Below are 16,097 nucleotides of genomic sequence, written 5' to 3'. Positions count from 1 at the left end.
GGATGAATCCCACTTGGTCTGGGTGGATGATTTTCCTGATGTGTTGTTGTATTCTATTGGCCAGAATTTTATTGAGGATTTTTGCATCTATGTTCATCAGGGATATTGGTCTGTAATTTTCTTTCAGTGCTGCATCTTTCTCTGGCTTAGGGATTAAGGTGATGCTGGCTTCATAGAAAGAATTTGGGAGGATTCCCTCTTCTTCGATTGTTCTGAATAGTTTGAGAAGAAATGGGATTAGTTCTTCTTTAAATGTCTGGTAGAATTCAGCAGTGAATCCATCTGGTCCTGGGCTTTTCTTTGTTGGGAGGGCCTTTATTACTGTTTCAATTTCTGTTTCAGTTATGGGTCTATTTAGGTTTTCGATGTCTTCATGGTTCAATTTTGGTAGATTGCATGTGTCCAGGAATCTATCCATTTCTGATAGGTTTTCCTGTTTGCTGGCATACAGGTCCTTGTAGTAATTTCTGATGATTCTTTTTATTTCTGTGGTGTCTGTTGTTACGTTTCCTTTTTCATCTCTGATTTTATTGATTTGGGTCTTTTCTCTTCTTTTTTTAGTTAGTTGGGCCAATGGGGTGTCAATTTTGTTTATTTTTTCAAAAAACCAGCTTCTCGCTTGGCTGATTTTTTGTAATGTTTTTTTGGATTCAATCCTGTTAATTTCTTCTCTGGTTTTAATTATTTCTCTTCTCCTACTAGATTTGGGTTTGGTTTGCTGCAGTTTTTCTAGGTCCTTGAGGTGCGCTGAAAGCTCATTTATTTGGTACCTTTCCAATTTCTTGATATAGGCACCTATTGCTATAAATTTGCCTCTCAATACTGCTTTTGCTGTATCCCATAAGTTTTGATATGTTGTGTTGTTGTCTTCATTTACTTCCAGAAAGTTTTTGATTTCTCTTTTGATTTCTTGAATGACCCAGTGTTCATTCAGGAGCATGTTGTTCAGTCTCCATGTGTTTGCATACTTTCTGGGGTTTCCTGAGTTGCTAATTTCCAGCTTCATCCCGCTGTGGTCTGAGAAGCTGCATGGTATGATTCTAATTCTTTTAAATTTGCTGAGATTTGCTTTATGTCCTAGTATGTGATCAATCCTAGAGAAGGTTCCATGCGCTGCTGAGAAGAATGTGAAGTCTGTAGATGTAGGGTTGAAAGTTCTGTAGATATCTGTTAGATCCATTTGGGCAATAGTGTCAATTAAATCTGCTGTTTCCTTGTTGATCTTCTGTCCGGATGATCTGTCTATTTCTGAGAGTGGAGTATTGAAGTCCCCCAGTACTATTGTATTGGAATCTAAATCTCCCTTTAAGTCCCTTAACATATCTTTTAAATAGACCGGTGCCCTGTAATTAGGTGCATATACATTTATAATAGTTACATCTTCCTGTTGAATTGAACCCTTAATCATTATATAGTGTCCCTCTTTGTCTCTCTTAACAGTTTTTGTATTAAAGTTTATTTTGTCTGATATTAATATGGCTACACCTGCTTTTTTTTGGTTTCTGCTGGCATGGAATATCTTTTTCCAACCTTTCACTTTCAGTCTGCATGCCTCTTTGTTAGAGAGATGTGTTTCTTGTAGGCAACAAATAGTTGGGTTGTGTTCTGTGAGCCAGTCAGCTAAACGGTGTCTTTTAACTGAAGAATTCAGACCATTAATGTTCAATGTGACAATTGATACGTAGTGACTTTGCCCTGCCATTTTCCCGGAAATATTTTCTAGTATATGCTTTGAGCTTCCCATGCTCTTTTACTGGTAGGTGTTCTTCCTTTCCCTTCTTTCATATTGATGGCCGTGTTTCTGTGTTTCTGAGTGTAGCACATCTTTAAGTATCTTTTGCAGGGCCGGACGAGTGGCCACAAAGTCTTTCAATTTCTGTTTGCTATGAAAGGTCTTTATTTCACCTTCATTCACAAATGAGAGCTTGGCAGGATATAATATTCTGGGCTGGCAATTTTTCTCTCTTAGCACCTGTGCTATGTCTCGCCATTCCCTCCTAGCTTGTAGGGTTTCTGATGAGAAGTCAGCTGTGAGTCTGATTGGAGATCCTCTGAGAGTAATCTGACGTTTCTCTCTTGCACATTTTAGGATCTTTTCTTTATGTTTCACTGTGGTAAGTTTAATTACCACGTGTCGTGGTGAGGATCTCTTTTGGTCATGTTTATTGGGGGTTCTATGAGCTTCCTGTACTAGGATATCTCTGTCCTTCTCCAAACCTGGAAAGTTCTCTGCTAGTATCTCACTAAAAAGGCCTTCCAATCCTTTCTCTCTCTCCATGCCTTCAGGAACTCCTAGAACTCGAATGTTGGTTTTTTTAATAGTATCCTGTAGATTCCCAACAATATTTTTCAGGTTTCTAATTTCCTCTTCTTTTCTTTGGTTTGACTGTATGTTTTCCTGTGCTCTATCTTCTAAGTCCGATATTCTCTCTTCTGCTTCACCCATTCTGTTTTTAAGGCTTTCTAATGTGTTTGTCATTTGATCTATTGAGCTCTTCATTTCATTTTGATTTCTCTTGACTATTACACTTTCCTGTTCTACTAGTTTCTGAGTTTCATTTTGACTCTTCCTTAAAATTTCATTTTCACGAGAAAGATTTTCAATCTTGTCCATTAAGGATTTCTGTAGTTCAAGGATTTGCTTTTGAAAACTTCTAAATGTTCTTATCATAAATTTTTTGAAATCCGTATCTTGCATTTCTTCTATCTCATCATCTTCATACTCTTGGCTTGGGGTGTTTTGCTTATTTGGAGGCATCATAGTGTCATCGTTGATCTTGCTCCCTCTATTTCTGTGTTTGTTACTCGGCATAGTTAATTCTTCTTGCGTCACTGTGCGCTTTTTCTTTTTCTTTTTTTTTTTTTTTTTTATACTGTGTCCGTGTTAAGTGGACTGCCTGCTGTTGGAGGAGCCTTGGAGGCTTGAGATGGGTGCGGCCTGAGAGCTCTGCCTGGTTCTTCCAGGTTAAGGGTGTGCAAAGGTGACACCCTCAGGTTATGTGTGGTAAATCTCTCTCTTTTTATTTATTTATTTATTTTATTTATTCAGGGGGTAAGTAACACTGCAGGGCAGGGCTGTGCAGAATTGATGGTATTTAGCTTCCAGTCTTTGGCTCCTCTGGACTCCCACTGGGTTGCCTAGGCTACTGAATTGTAGTGACTCAGTTCCTTAACTCTCCCCCACTGATATGTAAATCCAAAGAGGAGGCCTGCTCTTTGTCTCTTGGGAATTCTTCAAGTCTGGCAGCCTTGTAACCTTTGCAAGGTTAGGGGGAAGAGAAACCCCGAAGCTTTTTTTTTCCTTCTTTCCGGTAGTGAGTTTGCTGCACTTTCCGGCCCCCCTCTAGATTCTGACCCCCGTTTCCCCACCAATGTCTCGGGTTATTGAGCTCACCTCCCCTTCCAGCGCCGATGTGTGGACTCGGAGCCCTGAGCGTCTCAAGTCTCCCCGCTGTTTTCTGTGTGGCGTGCACTCTCCTTGGAGCACTGTTGCGCAGACCCTGGGGCTTCTGCGGCTGGGTCCCGCGACTTTGCTTCCGTGCGGTGGGCGACCTTGTTCTCCCAGTAGGTCGTCCGATTCACGCCTGCTCCATTCAGAAGGGTTTCCCCTGCAATTTTTGTTTGGTTCTATTTTCTGTGGCTACCGTAACTCCCCTTTTATTAAACTAAATTTTCCCGGACTATCGGTGCGCGCCCTCACTATTCCGCCATCTTGGCTCCGCCTAAGGCTTTTTAAAATAGTTCTGTAAGAAATGACATTTGAAAATAATCTTCATGAAACAAATGGATGGTAGCTGCTGCATTAAAACTCAAATGCTTTAGAAGCCAGAGCTTCTTCAGTGCTTGTTGTTAGAGCAAGGCTTCAAACTGTAATGGTCATGTGGATCACCTAGGAATCTTGTCAAACTGTGGCTTCCAATTCAGTAAGTCTACAATGGGGCCTAATATTCTGTCTTTAAAAAATATTTTAGGTGGGGGCCAGTGCTGTGGCACAGCCAGTTAAAGCCCTGGCCTGCAGCGCCGGCATCCCATATGGGCACCGGTTTGTGTCCTGGCTGCTACACTTCACATCCAGCTCTCTGCTATGGCCTGGGAAAGCAGTGGAAGATGGTCCAAGTCCTTGGACCCCTGCACCTGTTTAGGAGACCTGGGAGAAGCTCCTGGATCCTGGCTTCGGATCAGCTCAGCTCAGCAGCCATTTGGGGAGTAAACAAGCAGATGGAAGACCTCTCTCTCTCTCTCTCTCTCTCTCCCTCTCTCCCTCTCTCCCTCTCTCCCTCTCTCCCTCTCTCCCTCTCTCCCTCTCTCCCTCTCTCCCTCTCTCCCTCTCCCTCTCTCCCTCTCTCTGTAACTGTCTTTCAAATAGATAAAATGAATCTTTAAAAAACATTTTAGATATTTGAACAGGAAGAAGGGAGAAAAGAAGGGGAGAGAGAAAGAGAGAGAGAGAGAGAGAGAGAGAAAGCAGAGAGGGAGCTCTCATCCATTAGTTCACTTTCCAGATGTCTACAACTGCTAAGCTGGTAGCATAGTCCAGGTCTCCCACATGTGTATCAGGGACTCTTAGTTGGGCAGTCATCTGCTGCCCCTCACTGTCTGCATTGGCAGGAATCTGGAGTTTAGAGCCAGAAATCTAACTGAGGTGCTCCAGTGTGGATGTCTTCACTGCTAGGCTAAACACTGGCTCCCTCTGCTGTTTTAATAAACTCCCAAGTGATGGCTATAGTGCTGGTCCAAGGTTTTGCTTTTCTAGTAGGAAAATGTTAGACTGGTGGTTCCCAAAGCAAAATAAAAAATTCAGGACTTTGCCCTCCTCAAGATGATAATTGTACTTTTAGTTTCCATTGAGAAAGCACACTGAAAATTACCATGTTTTCAGAAGCATGGTAAGCTTCTTGATGCTTACCATGGTAAGCTTTTTGATGTAAGCTGTGCTTTTACAGTCAGACAGCATCTGCCTATATGTTGACCCCTTTTGACAGAACTCTGAAGGACTGAGAGTTAGAGTCAATATTTAGTCACAGTTGGCCGGTGCTGCAGCTCACTAGGCTAATCCTCCACCTGCGGCGCTGGCACGCCAGGGTTCTAGTCCCGGTTGGGGCACTGGATTCTGTCCCGGTTGCTCCTCTTCCAGTCCAGCTCTCTGCTGTGGTCCAGGAAGGCAGTGGAGGATGGCCCAAGTCTTTGGGCCCTGCACCCACGTGGGAGGCCAGGAGGAAGCATCTGGTTCCTGGCTTCGGATTGGCACAGTGCGCTGGCCGTAGTGGCCATTTGGGGGGTGAACCAACGGTAGGAAGACCTTTCTCTCTGTCCCTCTCTAACTCTGCCTGTCAAAAAAAATATTTAGTCACAGTTGAGGTTATCTGGCTCTCACTGCTCCCCCCCTTTTTAAAAATCAGAGCTACAGAGAGAGAGGGAGAGATGGACAGAAGAGAGAGAGAGAGAGGGAGAGGAAGAGGGAGAGAGAGAGAATGAATTGATCTTCCATCTGCTGGTTCACTCCCCAAATGGCCGCAATGGCCAGGGCTGAGCCAGGCCAAAGCCAGCAGCCAGGAGCTTCCTCTGGGTCTCCTACATGGATGCAGGGGTCCAAGCACTTGCGCCATCCTCTGCTTTCCCTCGCAGGCCATTATAAAGGAGCTGGACCAGAGCAGAGCAGCCTAGACATGAAATGGCACCCATGTGGGATACCAGCGTCACAGTGGTGGCTTTACCCACTAGGCCACCTCTCTGGGCTCCTCTCATCTCCCCTTTAAAAGCACACCAATTTCAACCTCTTCTCTAAAACTGAAGGGCAGGAAGATCCTACAGCAAGTAATGCATGATAAACCTTGGGGTTTTCAAATGACTTTTAATTTTGTTATTCCTTCTATAGGTTTCAGTGAAGAAATTGCAGGTATTAGGTTTTGTAAAGTACAGCATTCTTGCTTTTGCAGTTGTTAACTGTTTGAGTAGTTTTTTGGAAGCACCTGGTGCCTGCTTTCTCTAGTGTTTGAACAACTTGTGCAAAATTACAAAATATTTGGTGTCACGTAGTGTGCCATGGACTGATTGACCATCTTTCTCCTTTGGCCAGGATTTCTGTTATGTTCTGCTGTGCTATTATTACTTTCTGAACACATGCCTAAGAAATGTGAACAGAACACTGTACAGGACAGGCTACATACTTTATTGGTCCTGTGGCAAAACAAACAAACAAACAAACAAACAAAAAAACATGAGACTCCCTGTTAAAAAAGTTGGCAAGGGGAAAACATTAAACCAGCCAAGTAATGGCACAAGTTGCATACTTAGAAAGCCAGCCCTGGCTGAATGCTTTTGATTTTTTTCTTTTTTTAAAAAAACTTTTTTATTTATATAAAGGGAACACATTTCATGTATTGAGAACATAATGATGCTTTGCACCCTATCCTTCCTCACTGCTGCCTCCCCTCCTTTCTTATTTTTATTTTAATTTTTGCATTGACATACTTTCTTTTTTTAACTTTTATTTAATAAATATAAATGACACACTTTCAATTTACTTCATAATTACAAACTTAACTCTCCATTAAATAAGGAATTCAACAAGAGTAAGTAGAAAAACCATTGTTCCTCAGGAGTACAGACAAGGGCTATAAATAATAATCAAACCTCAAGATGTCAACTTCACTCATATATATTAGTTCTTTTTTTGTATGCTGTATATTAGTTACCACAAATCAGGGAAAACATATGACATGTGTCTTTTTGGGACTGGCTTATTTTACTTAGCATAATGGTCTCTAGTTGCATCCATTGTGTGGCAAATGACAAGATTTCCTTCCTTTTTTGGCTGAGTAGTATTACATCATGTGTATATACACCACAATTTCTTTATCCAATGATCAGCTGATGAACATCTAGGTTGATTCTATATATTATAAATTGAGCTGTAATAAACACGGGTTCTTAAACCATTCTTAGCCTTCATCTTGTTTGTTCCATTGTTGATGACAATTGTATGACTTTAACTTTTTTTGAAAAAAGATTTATTTTATTTATTTGAAAGACAGAGTTATAGAGAGAGGTAGAAAAGAGAGAGAGGTCTTCCATCCGCTGGTTCACTCCCCAGACGGCCACAATGGCCGGAGCTGCTCGATCTGAAGCCAGGAGCCAGGAGCTTGTTCTGGGTTTCCCATGCAGGAGCAGGGGCCCAAGGGCTTGGGCCATCTTCTACTGCTATCCCAGGCTATAGCAGAGAGCTGGATTGGAAGAGGAGCAGCTAGGACTAGAACCGGCGCCCATATGGCATGCCAGCGCTTCAGGCCAAGGCTTTAATCCGCTGCGCCACAGCGTCGGCCCCAACTTTAACATTTTAAAAACTGGATTTCCAGGCTACAAATCTTTCTTCTTCAAGTTTTGCAGCATTGAATCCTTGCTAAATTCATCATCAGTTCATGCTATTAGGTATAAAATGAACTCTGGCTTTTTCTGCCTATTCAGATGCCTGATGCACATGATGTGGAAGTAGGACATTTAATTTTATTTAATTTTATTTTTTTACAGGCAGAGTGGACAGTGAGAGAGAGAGAGAGAGACAGAGAGAAAGGTCTTCCTTTGCCGTTGGTTCACCCTCCAATGGCCGCCGCGGCCGGCGCGCTGCGGCTAGCGCACCACGCTGATCCGAAGCCAGGAGCCAGGTGCTTCTCCTGGTCTCCTGTGGGGTGCAGGGCCCAAGGACTTGGGCCATCCTCCACTGCACTCCCTGGCCACAGCAGAGAGCTGGCCTGGAAGAGGGGCAACCGGGACAGAATCCGGAGCCCCGACCAGGACTAGAACCCGGTGTGCCGGCACCGCTAGGCAGAGGATTAGCCTATCGAGCTGTGGCGCCGGCCAGGACATTTAAAACTCTCAGTATATTTTGTGCATGGCAGAATGTAATTCAGGAATATTATCTTTAGGTACCTATTTTCCAGAAGTCATGTTGTTCCCCAGCATTTGTAGTTTGAACAACTATCAGATCTGAGACTCCTCTCCTGAACTATTTAATTTAATGACAATCTAAAGCGGTCATGGGACAACAGTTTTTAGCCTTACACTGAGTTACATTACAAAGAGCAGTGACTTGATTGAATCTGGACTCTTCTTCCTGGGACTATTTATTTTTTTCTTTTAAAGATTTATTTATTTATTTGAAAGGCAGAGTTACAGAGAGGCATAGACAGAGAGAGAGAGAGAGAGAGAGAGAAAGAGAGAGAGAGTGAGAGGTCTTCCATCTGCTGGTTCACTCTTCAAATGGCTGCAATGCTGCAATGGCCGGAGCTGAGCCTATCCGAAGCTAGGAGCCAGGAGCTTCTTCCGGGTCTACCATGTGGGTGCAGGGGCCCAAGGACTTGGGTCATCCTCCGCTGCTTTCCCAGGCCGTAGCAGAGAGCTGGATCAGAAATGGGGCAGCTGGGACTCGAACTGGTGCTGATAAGGGCTGCCAGCATTGTGGGCGGCAGCTTTACCTGCTATACCACAGTGTGGGTCCCTTGAATTATTTCTTAAGCTTAATAAATAGTTGTTAACCCCCAAAGGATATAATATTTTTCACAAACTATTAATATATGTGTCAATGTTTAATTTATTTTCTTTTAAAATTTATTTTCTTTAAAATAATAGTTTTATATGCAAAATGATCCAAACCTCGTTCATTGTTTCAATTCTTACTTTTGCCCAGAAACTGTGCTTTTATACCTCAAAATCTGAAATATATGAGAATTCACCTCAAAGTTATGTTTAGAATGTTTGCAACTGGATATTCAGATATTAAGGTTAATCCAAATGACCTTGTCCTGTTGCTTAGATATGGTGCTAACACAAGTGATCACTTGGTCAGCATCAAGTGCCTAGTCATCAGAAATGACATGGACTATTTTGCCTTTTAAAGACTAAAACCACATCTGGAGCTGGGGAGCAGATCTTGGTTCACTAATGATGTTGAAACCATGCTTTGGAAATTTCATGCTTCATTTGAAAAAATTGTCTTCGAGGTCAGTGTTGTGGAGTAGTGGGGTAAAGCCACCTCCTGCAACACCAGCATCCAATATGGGTGCCAGTTCCCATCCAGCTGCTCCACTTCCAATCCAGATCCTTGTAAATGGCTAAGGCAAAACAGCTTCCTCCCTCCCTCCCTCCCGCCCTCTCTTCATTCCTTCCTTTCCTCCCTCCCTCCCCTTCCTTCCTTCCTTCCTTCCTTCCTTCCTTCCTTCCTTCCTTCCTTCCTTCCTTCCTTCCTTCCAAAATTATTTAATTTTTACATAGAGAGGGAGAGAGAGAGAGAGGTCTTCCATTCTGCTGGTTCACTTCCCAAATGACCACAATGGTCAGAGCTGAGCTGATCTGAAGTCAGGAGCCAGGAGCTTCTTTCAGGTCTCCCACACAGGTGCAGGGGCCCAAGGACTTGGGCCATCTTCTACTGCCTTCCCAGGCCATAGCAGAGAGCTGGATTGGAAGAAGAGCAGCCGAGACATGAACCGGCACCCATATGGGATGCCAGCACTGCAGACTGGGGCTTAACCCACTGAGCCACAGCGCTGGCCCTGGCAATTTCCCTCTAAGAATCTCTCCCAAAGATCATAAGAGAGTCCTAGTTTAATCAAAACTGTTTAGTGCCTAATCGCTAGGTAGGCTATAGGACCACTGGACTGTTGGCAGGGAGAAAGGGGAACCATTGAGGAAATCCTGTGTACATGCCTCTGGGCCAAGAGAAGGGAAGCAAAGAGACTACAGCATGGTTTGTGCTCCCTAGTTATATCTGTGGGCAGGCCTCAAGGCACTGGGGAAGGTAGAAGCTTCAGGAAGAAGTTGAAGTCCTTTCAAGAAGGAACTCGGTGAAATCAGAAGACATGAGGTGGTGGGAAGACCTGATGTGATACTGATCCAGAGTTCTTTGGCTCACTTGCAAATAGAAATTGACAAGGTGCTGGTGTTCAGCTCAGATGCAGTTTATTGGGGGCTTATGCTTGAACACAAGACAGATAGCATAGCAAGAAGAGGTTCTACTGACTGGCTCTGTGAGGGAGCTGAACAGGTGTTTTATTGGATGGGGAAGCTGTGGCCAGGCCCTCTCTGTCTCTGATTTGTCCTCCTCAGCACTGCAGCTTGCACCTGGCTCTGTATTCTGTGCAGGCTCAGTTGTCTCTTTTGCACATGACAAGCTCCAATTGGCTGTGTTACTTACTGTTGCCTTTGCAGGAAGGTCATTATCTTGGTTGTATTGGGCTTTTCTGGGTATGTGTGCAGGCTGGGGAAGGCCTTAATGGAGTAAGAGGGAGTCTTTTATCATTAGAGTCTGGATGCTCCTTGCTCCTGCTTGGTTTGGAGTGGGAGATGGACACATGTTGGGTTGAGAGGGGCTTGATTTTGTGAGTCTTGTTTCTATATTGTTCAGATGTGTCTCCTTGAGCTCCCACTTGAAGAGATGGGGGCGCCTCTGCATACTGACTGCTGTGTCTGACCATGCCCCATAGCTTCCTAGAGGACAGTTTAGGGAGGTAAGTGGTAGTGTAGCATGTGAGCTTTGTTCCAAACACAGATGAGACCCCTCCTGGGATTCCATGGCATGCTTGGGGAGAGCAGACCATTGGCTGAGGTCTGTGTTGTCAGGAGGAAGTAAAGGACCAGAATTTGAGTACTTTAGGTTTACATGGCTTCTTTCATAGCTGCGACTTTGCTGTGTCCCCAGACCTTTGGTTTGTACAGAGGGACATGGCTGCTATCAGCCACCAACACCCCTCTCAACCTGGGGAGTCGGTGTCTGTGCTGAGAGGTGCATCTGAGTGGCAAACCACACACTGGCAAATGGAGAAACAAATATTCATATCAGAGTAAGCCAGTGACTTGAATAGTTCTGTGTACAATCTGTATGGGCCTTCCCGAGGATTTGGGACATGTTTTCGAGATGTGGAAACATCTTATGGGGACTTGAGTGGCTGTGGGAGTATCCAGGGAAGTCGAAGGCGGGCACCAGGGAGTTTGCTTGTGAGCGGCCTTTCAACAGTGGAGTTGTTTGCCATAGGTGCCTGGGGATGAGAGCAGAGAGCAAGGAGACACCATGTTTCCAGCTGGACCCCTTGGTGAATGTTATGCCAATTACCAGAGTAGAGAATCTAGGGAGAAGAGGAATTCTGTGGTGAGAGTTGGTAGTGCCTCTAAGAACGACAGAAATGTGTGTGGCCAAGAGTAGGGGACATCTGGCCTTGCTGCTGTCCCCAGGCCCTGGAGCTTTAGGATCCATCTTCCTGAATGTGTGTTGGTAGTGGACATGAGGGGTCTGTCTACTTGGGGTGTCATCCCAAAGGATCAGCTCCAGTGGGGAGTTGCTCTAAGGAAGGCTGTGTTTACTCACGATGAGTAAACAGATGGGGAAAGTATTGTTCCAGGAGGAAACTGCCTCCCTGAGAAGCAATTTGCCAGGGCAAGGGTTTGGGTGGGCGGGTGTCCAGGGTGTAGAAGACTGGAGGTGGTATGGTGATTGCTGCTTGCAACGTACATCCAGGATGCGCAAAAGTGGGCAAGGGGACCCTTCCGGTTCAAAGAACAATCCGCTTCCTACACTGCAGGCTTCAAACTGTAATTCGGACTGGTTTCCTGACTCTTTCCTTTGTTTACCAGTGTCCTGGCCCGCTCTGAGTACAGTGCTGCACTAAGCATTCCTGGAACATCTCTGCTATTGCCTTTGCCTTGCTCTTGCTTCCACTGTCTCCTTCTAGGACATGGCTCTTGGAAATCAGAACCGATGACACAAATACACTTTCTCCCTTCCCTTCCCCTTACTCACCTGCCATGTGTTTTCACAGAGCTTTCAATGTGCCCTGCTCATGATAGCTCTTCTGAAAGTGGAGTCATGTGGTTCTGAACACCAGCAAGGCAGCCTCAGCCTGGGAGTTTTGGAGTGATCCCTAATGGGCAAAGTGTTTGGGCTCCTGACGAGAACCTGCCGGTCAGTCCTGGCTGAGTCTCTACAGTTTCCAGCACAGTCTGTTGAGAAGGAGGAGGAGAACAACATGAAGAGGAAGAGAGAGAAGCTGAGAGAACGTCGTGGTCCCTGGGACTACCGTCACGGTCATTACAACCCTGTCATTTTTCCCTTTTTGGCTTTATAGGAATGTTTTGCTCACTCACTGTACTCTACAGCTGTAGGCCATAATGATCTCCTCTGCCTCCTTTTATATATCTGTAAAATGGGGGTGTTAACAGTACTGAGCACAAGGATTGTTAGGAAAAGTAAATGGAATTAAGTCTGGGGCAGGTGTTTGGCCTAGAGGTTAAGATGCCTGTGTCCTACATCAGAGTGCCTGGGTTTGAGTCCTAGCTCTGTTCCAGTTTCCTGGCACTGCAGACCCTGGGAGGAATCAGGGCTTAAGTAACTGGGTCCCTGCTACCCATGTGGGAGACTTGGATTGCATTTACAGCTCCCAGCTTTGACCTTACCTAGCTCTAGCCATTGCAGGCAATTGGGGTTGGTGGGGGGGACAGAATGAACACGTTGTCCCTGCTGAAAGGGAGCAGAAATCTGTGATCACTTCTTACCCTTGGATTTTTACATGTTTATTGCCTTGTTCCATAAACACCAAAGCTCTTTTCTAAGGAATTCTGAGTTCTGGGTTCTCCTTCGCTTTTAAACTGTTCAGCTGTGGGATCCGTTGAGCCTAAGTTGGATTGGGAAAGTGGAGGTGAGTTGCTAGAGTGTCAGAGAAATGTTATGTTTTGGATTTTTCATGTCCTTGTAAGCTCCTAATGGCTCTCAGCTTTTCAGGTGGGTTTAGCTTAGGTGGATCTTCCTCCATTTCTGTGGTAGGGAGTGGGCAGGGAACTCTCCATGGAGTGCAGCATAAACTAGCTGGGAGAGGTGTTCTTATCTCTGAGCCACATAGATGCTCAGCTGGGTCAGCTCTGTAGAGGCCAATTTGAATGGGGGGAACACATAATTCTCCCAGTTATATGCTTTTTGTAATGTTTATTTCTTTAAACATATATTTATTTTCATTTATTTGAAAGGAGAGAGAGAGGGGGAAAGACACACACACACACACACACAACACACTCTGGTTCATTCCCCAAGTGTCTGCAAGTGGACCAATCCAATATCAGGAGCTAGGAACTCAATTCAGGTCTCCTACATGGGTGGAAGTGACCCAACTTCTTGAGTCATCACTGCAGCCTCCCAGGGTGCACATCAACAGGAAGCTGGAATCAGGAGTGGAGCTGGGACTTGATATGGTATCCAATATGGGTGTCCCAAGTGGTGTCTAAACTACTTTGCCAAATGTCTGCCTTTGTTTATTTCTTTTCCAACAATTGCTTGTACTATTGAATTGGCAATGAATAATACACCTTTTTTGGTGACACCTATCTTTTGTAATAGATCATTAAAATTTTTCCTGTTAGTTAACTTTGCAAAGCTTCATGCTTGGTACTTCCTCTTTAATTTATTGGTAAGGCTCTTAGTGATGTCTTTGTGCCTGTGAGAGCACTTCACAGAATTTCATGTCCTTAGTGCAACTAGAAAAAAAAATTTGTTTTTTGTTAAATCTTTATTTATGCCTTGTCCTTGTATTTTTTTTCTCATCCCTTTATAGGCCTAGTTGGTTTATACAACCTTGGACAGACCTGTAGCCTTAATTCCCTGATTCAGGTATTCATCATGAATGTGGAATTCACCAAGATATTGAAGAGGTGAGTCTGTTATTCAGACTGATAAACATAAAGTAATTATAAAGCATTATAAACTGATGATATTAAATATTCACTATGTCTTGGAGTTTTAGAGATCTTCTTTCAAAAATTACCAGAGAAAAGGTACTTTTCTGCATATAGAAGCTCATAGGAAATTTTAAAGATGCATAAGTGCTTGGTTCCATCCTCAGTTCTGTGGTTTCAGTTGATCTGGGGTGGGACCCAAGCATTTGTACTTTTACACTATTTATTATTTATTTGTGAGGGAAGGGGAGGGGAGCAGAGTGGAGATGGGGGAAGAGAGAGAGAGAAGGAGAGAGAGAGAAAGAGAACTCCCATCAGTTGGTTCACTCCCCAAATGCCCTCCAGGGCCAAGGCTGGGCTGGGCCAAAGCTGAGAGCCAGGAACATAATCCAGGTCTCTTTTGTGGGCAGCAGGAACCTAATCTCTTGTGCCATCATCCCTTTTTCAGGGTCTACATTAGCCAGAAACCAGACTCAGGACCTGGAGCTGGGAATTGATCCCAGTCACTCCAGTGTGGGACATGGGTACCTCAACCCCTAAGCTAAATGCCCACTGTTTTGATACTTTTAAAAAGGCTCCTTGGGTGATTTTAAAATGCGTCCAGAACTGACAGCTACTGATTTGATTAAAAGGGAACTACGTCAGTGTTGGGGAAAATGTCAGGAGAACCCCACCACCGACCCAACCCCCATGCATGCACACAATCACTCATTCTCTTTTGCCTTGTGTTTGCTTGTTTTTCTCATCTGTTGGCACGGGCAATTGAGAGATGGCCACAATACAATGGATCATTGCTGAAAGACACTGGCACCCTTTATGTTGTCCTTCCTGGGCCTAACTCAATCTTTGCTTTCAATTTGGAGTGCATTACATTGGACGTTTTGGTGCTTGGCCTGGATATGGACCTAGAACCCAGAGTATCTGCCCTTCATTCTACTGTGATTATAGGGAAGGGTTGGGAGTGGGGGTTAAGGCAATGGTGTTGTTGATGCCCCTATTGAGAGGGGACTATGTACCAACCAATGCACCAACATGGTGATTCTCAATATTGGTTACCCATTCAAATCTTTTGGGGAACTTAAAAATTCTGTTAATTGGGCCCCACCCCCAGAATTTAGTTTCTGTGGGGAGTAGTCTGAAAATTCAAAAATGTTTCCCACATGATTCCAATGTGTACCTCCCACTGAGAATGGTGGCTATTAAGGAGGCTCCTGGCTGTTCTTATCTGGCAGGATAACAGTGCCGAGGGGAGTGGAGGAGCAGAAGAGAAGTGTCCCTTTCCAGTTGCTTTTGCTGCTGGAGAAGATGCAGGACAGCCGGCAGAAGGCGGTGAGACCCATAGAGCTCGTCTCCTGCCTCCAAAAGTACAATGTGCCATGTAAGATCATCCTTCTAGTCCAGCTCCCACCTACGGATCTCGAGGGGACTGAAGCTTGAGAGGGGTGGGGGAGGGGGAAGAGGAAGAGGGGGGTCAAGGAGAGAGAGAGAGAGAGAGAAAGAGAGAGAGATCTCATGTGAGTGATAGGGACCCAACTACTTGAGCCATCATGGCTGCATGTCAGGGTGTGCATTTGTAGGTAAATGGATTGGAAGCACAGCCTGAACTTAAAGCCTGGCACTCTGAAGTGGGATGTGGGCAACCCAACCAGCATCCTAACCACTGTACTAAATGCAATGCCCACTTCATTTTATTTGTTTTTGAAAGGCAGAAAGATTGGGGCCGCTTTGTGGCATGGCTTAAGCTGCATCCCATATGAGTGCCGGTTTAAGTCTCATGCTTCACTTCCAATTCAGCTCCCAGAATCTGTGCCTGGCTTCTACTTAACATCATTGTCCTCCAGTTTCATTTTGTGACAAAAGATAGGATTTCATAATTTTTTATTATATACCTCATTGTCTTTTCTTTTTAAAAAATATTTATTGATTTGAAAATCAGAGTAAGAGAGAGAGAAGGTGGGGGTGGGGGAGAGATAGAGATAGAGGGCTGGGCTGGGCTGAAGCCAGGAGCCAGGAGCCTCATCCAGGTCTCCCACATGGGTGCAGGGGCCCAAACAATTGGTTCATCTCTTACTTTCCCAGGCCATAAGCAGAGAGCTGGATCAGAAGTGGAATTGCCAGAACACCACAACACCACCCCTATACCTCATTTGCTTTGTTCATTCGTCTGTTGTTAGACACCTAGATTGCATTTGTGTCTTAGCTGTTGTGAATAGTGCTGAAACAAACATGGGAATGTAGTTAACTCTTTGACACACCAGTTTCCTTTCCTTTGACTATATACCCGATAGTGGAATTTCTGGATCATATGGGAATTCTATTTCTGAGTTTTCTGAGGCTACCCTGATTTGCATTTCTGCCAGTGGTGTGCCAGCATTTATTCTTTTTTTGTC

The 16,097-nt window shown here is 44.5% G+C and overlaps 1 protein-coding gene across 4 annotated transcripts in view; it reads left to right on the top strand.

Moving 5' to 3' along the window:
• The window catches only part of USP18 (ubiquitin specific peptidase 18), a 53,706-nt gene that overhangs the window by 21,438 nt on the left and 16,171 nt on the right, over positions 1-16,097 (top strand). For 3 of the 4 annotated variants that reach the window (XM_070049091.1, XM_051837063.2, XM_017338488.3), the window contains 3 exons: positions 11,805-12,069; positions 13,587-13,683; positions 14,940-15,085. In XM_070049091.1, coding sequence (XP_069905192.1) covers positions 11,910-12,069; positions 13,587-13,683; positions 14,940-15,085 — 403 coding nt within the window. In that variant the 5' untranslated portion in view covers positions 11,805-11,909. The remainder of the gene's footprint in view (positions 1-11,804; positions 12,070-13,586; positions 13,684-14,939; positions 15,086-16,097) is intronic. The other variant, XM_051837066.2, reaches the window with a different exon arrangement.

The sequence above is a fragment of the Oryctolagus cuniculus genome, chromosome 9 (genome assembly GCF_964237555.1).
Source record: "Oryctolagus cuniculus chromosome 9, mOryCun1.1, whole genome shotgun sequence".
NCBI classification, from domain to species: Eukaryota; Metazoa; Chordata; class Mammalia; order Lagomorpha; family Leporidae; genus Oryctolagus; species Oryctolagus cuniculus.
The sequence above is the reverse complement of the archived record's forward strand: the minus strand, read 5'-3'. Positions and strand labels throughout refer to the sequence as shown.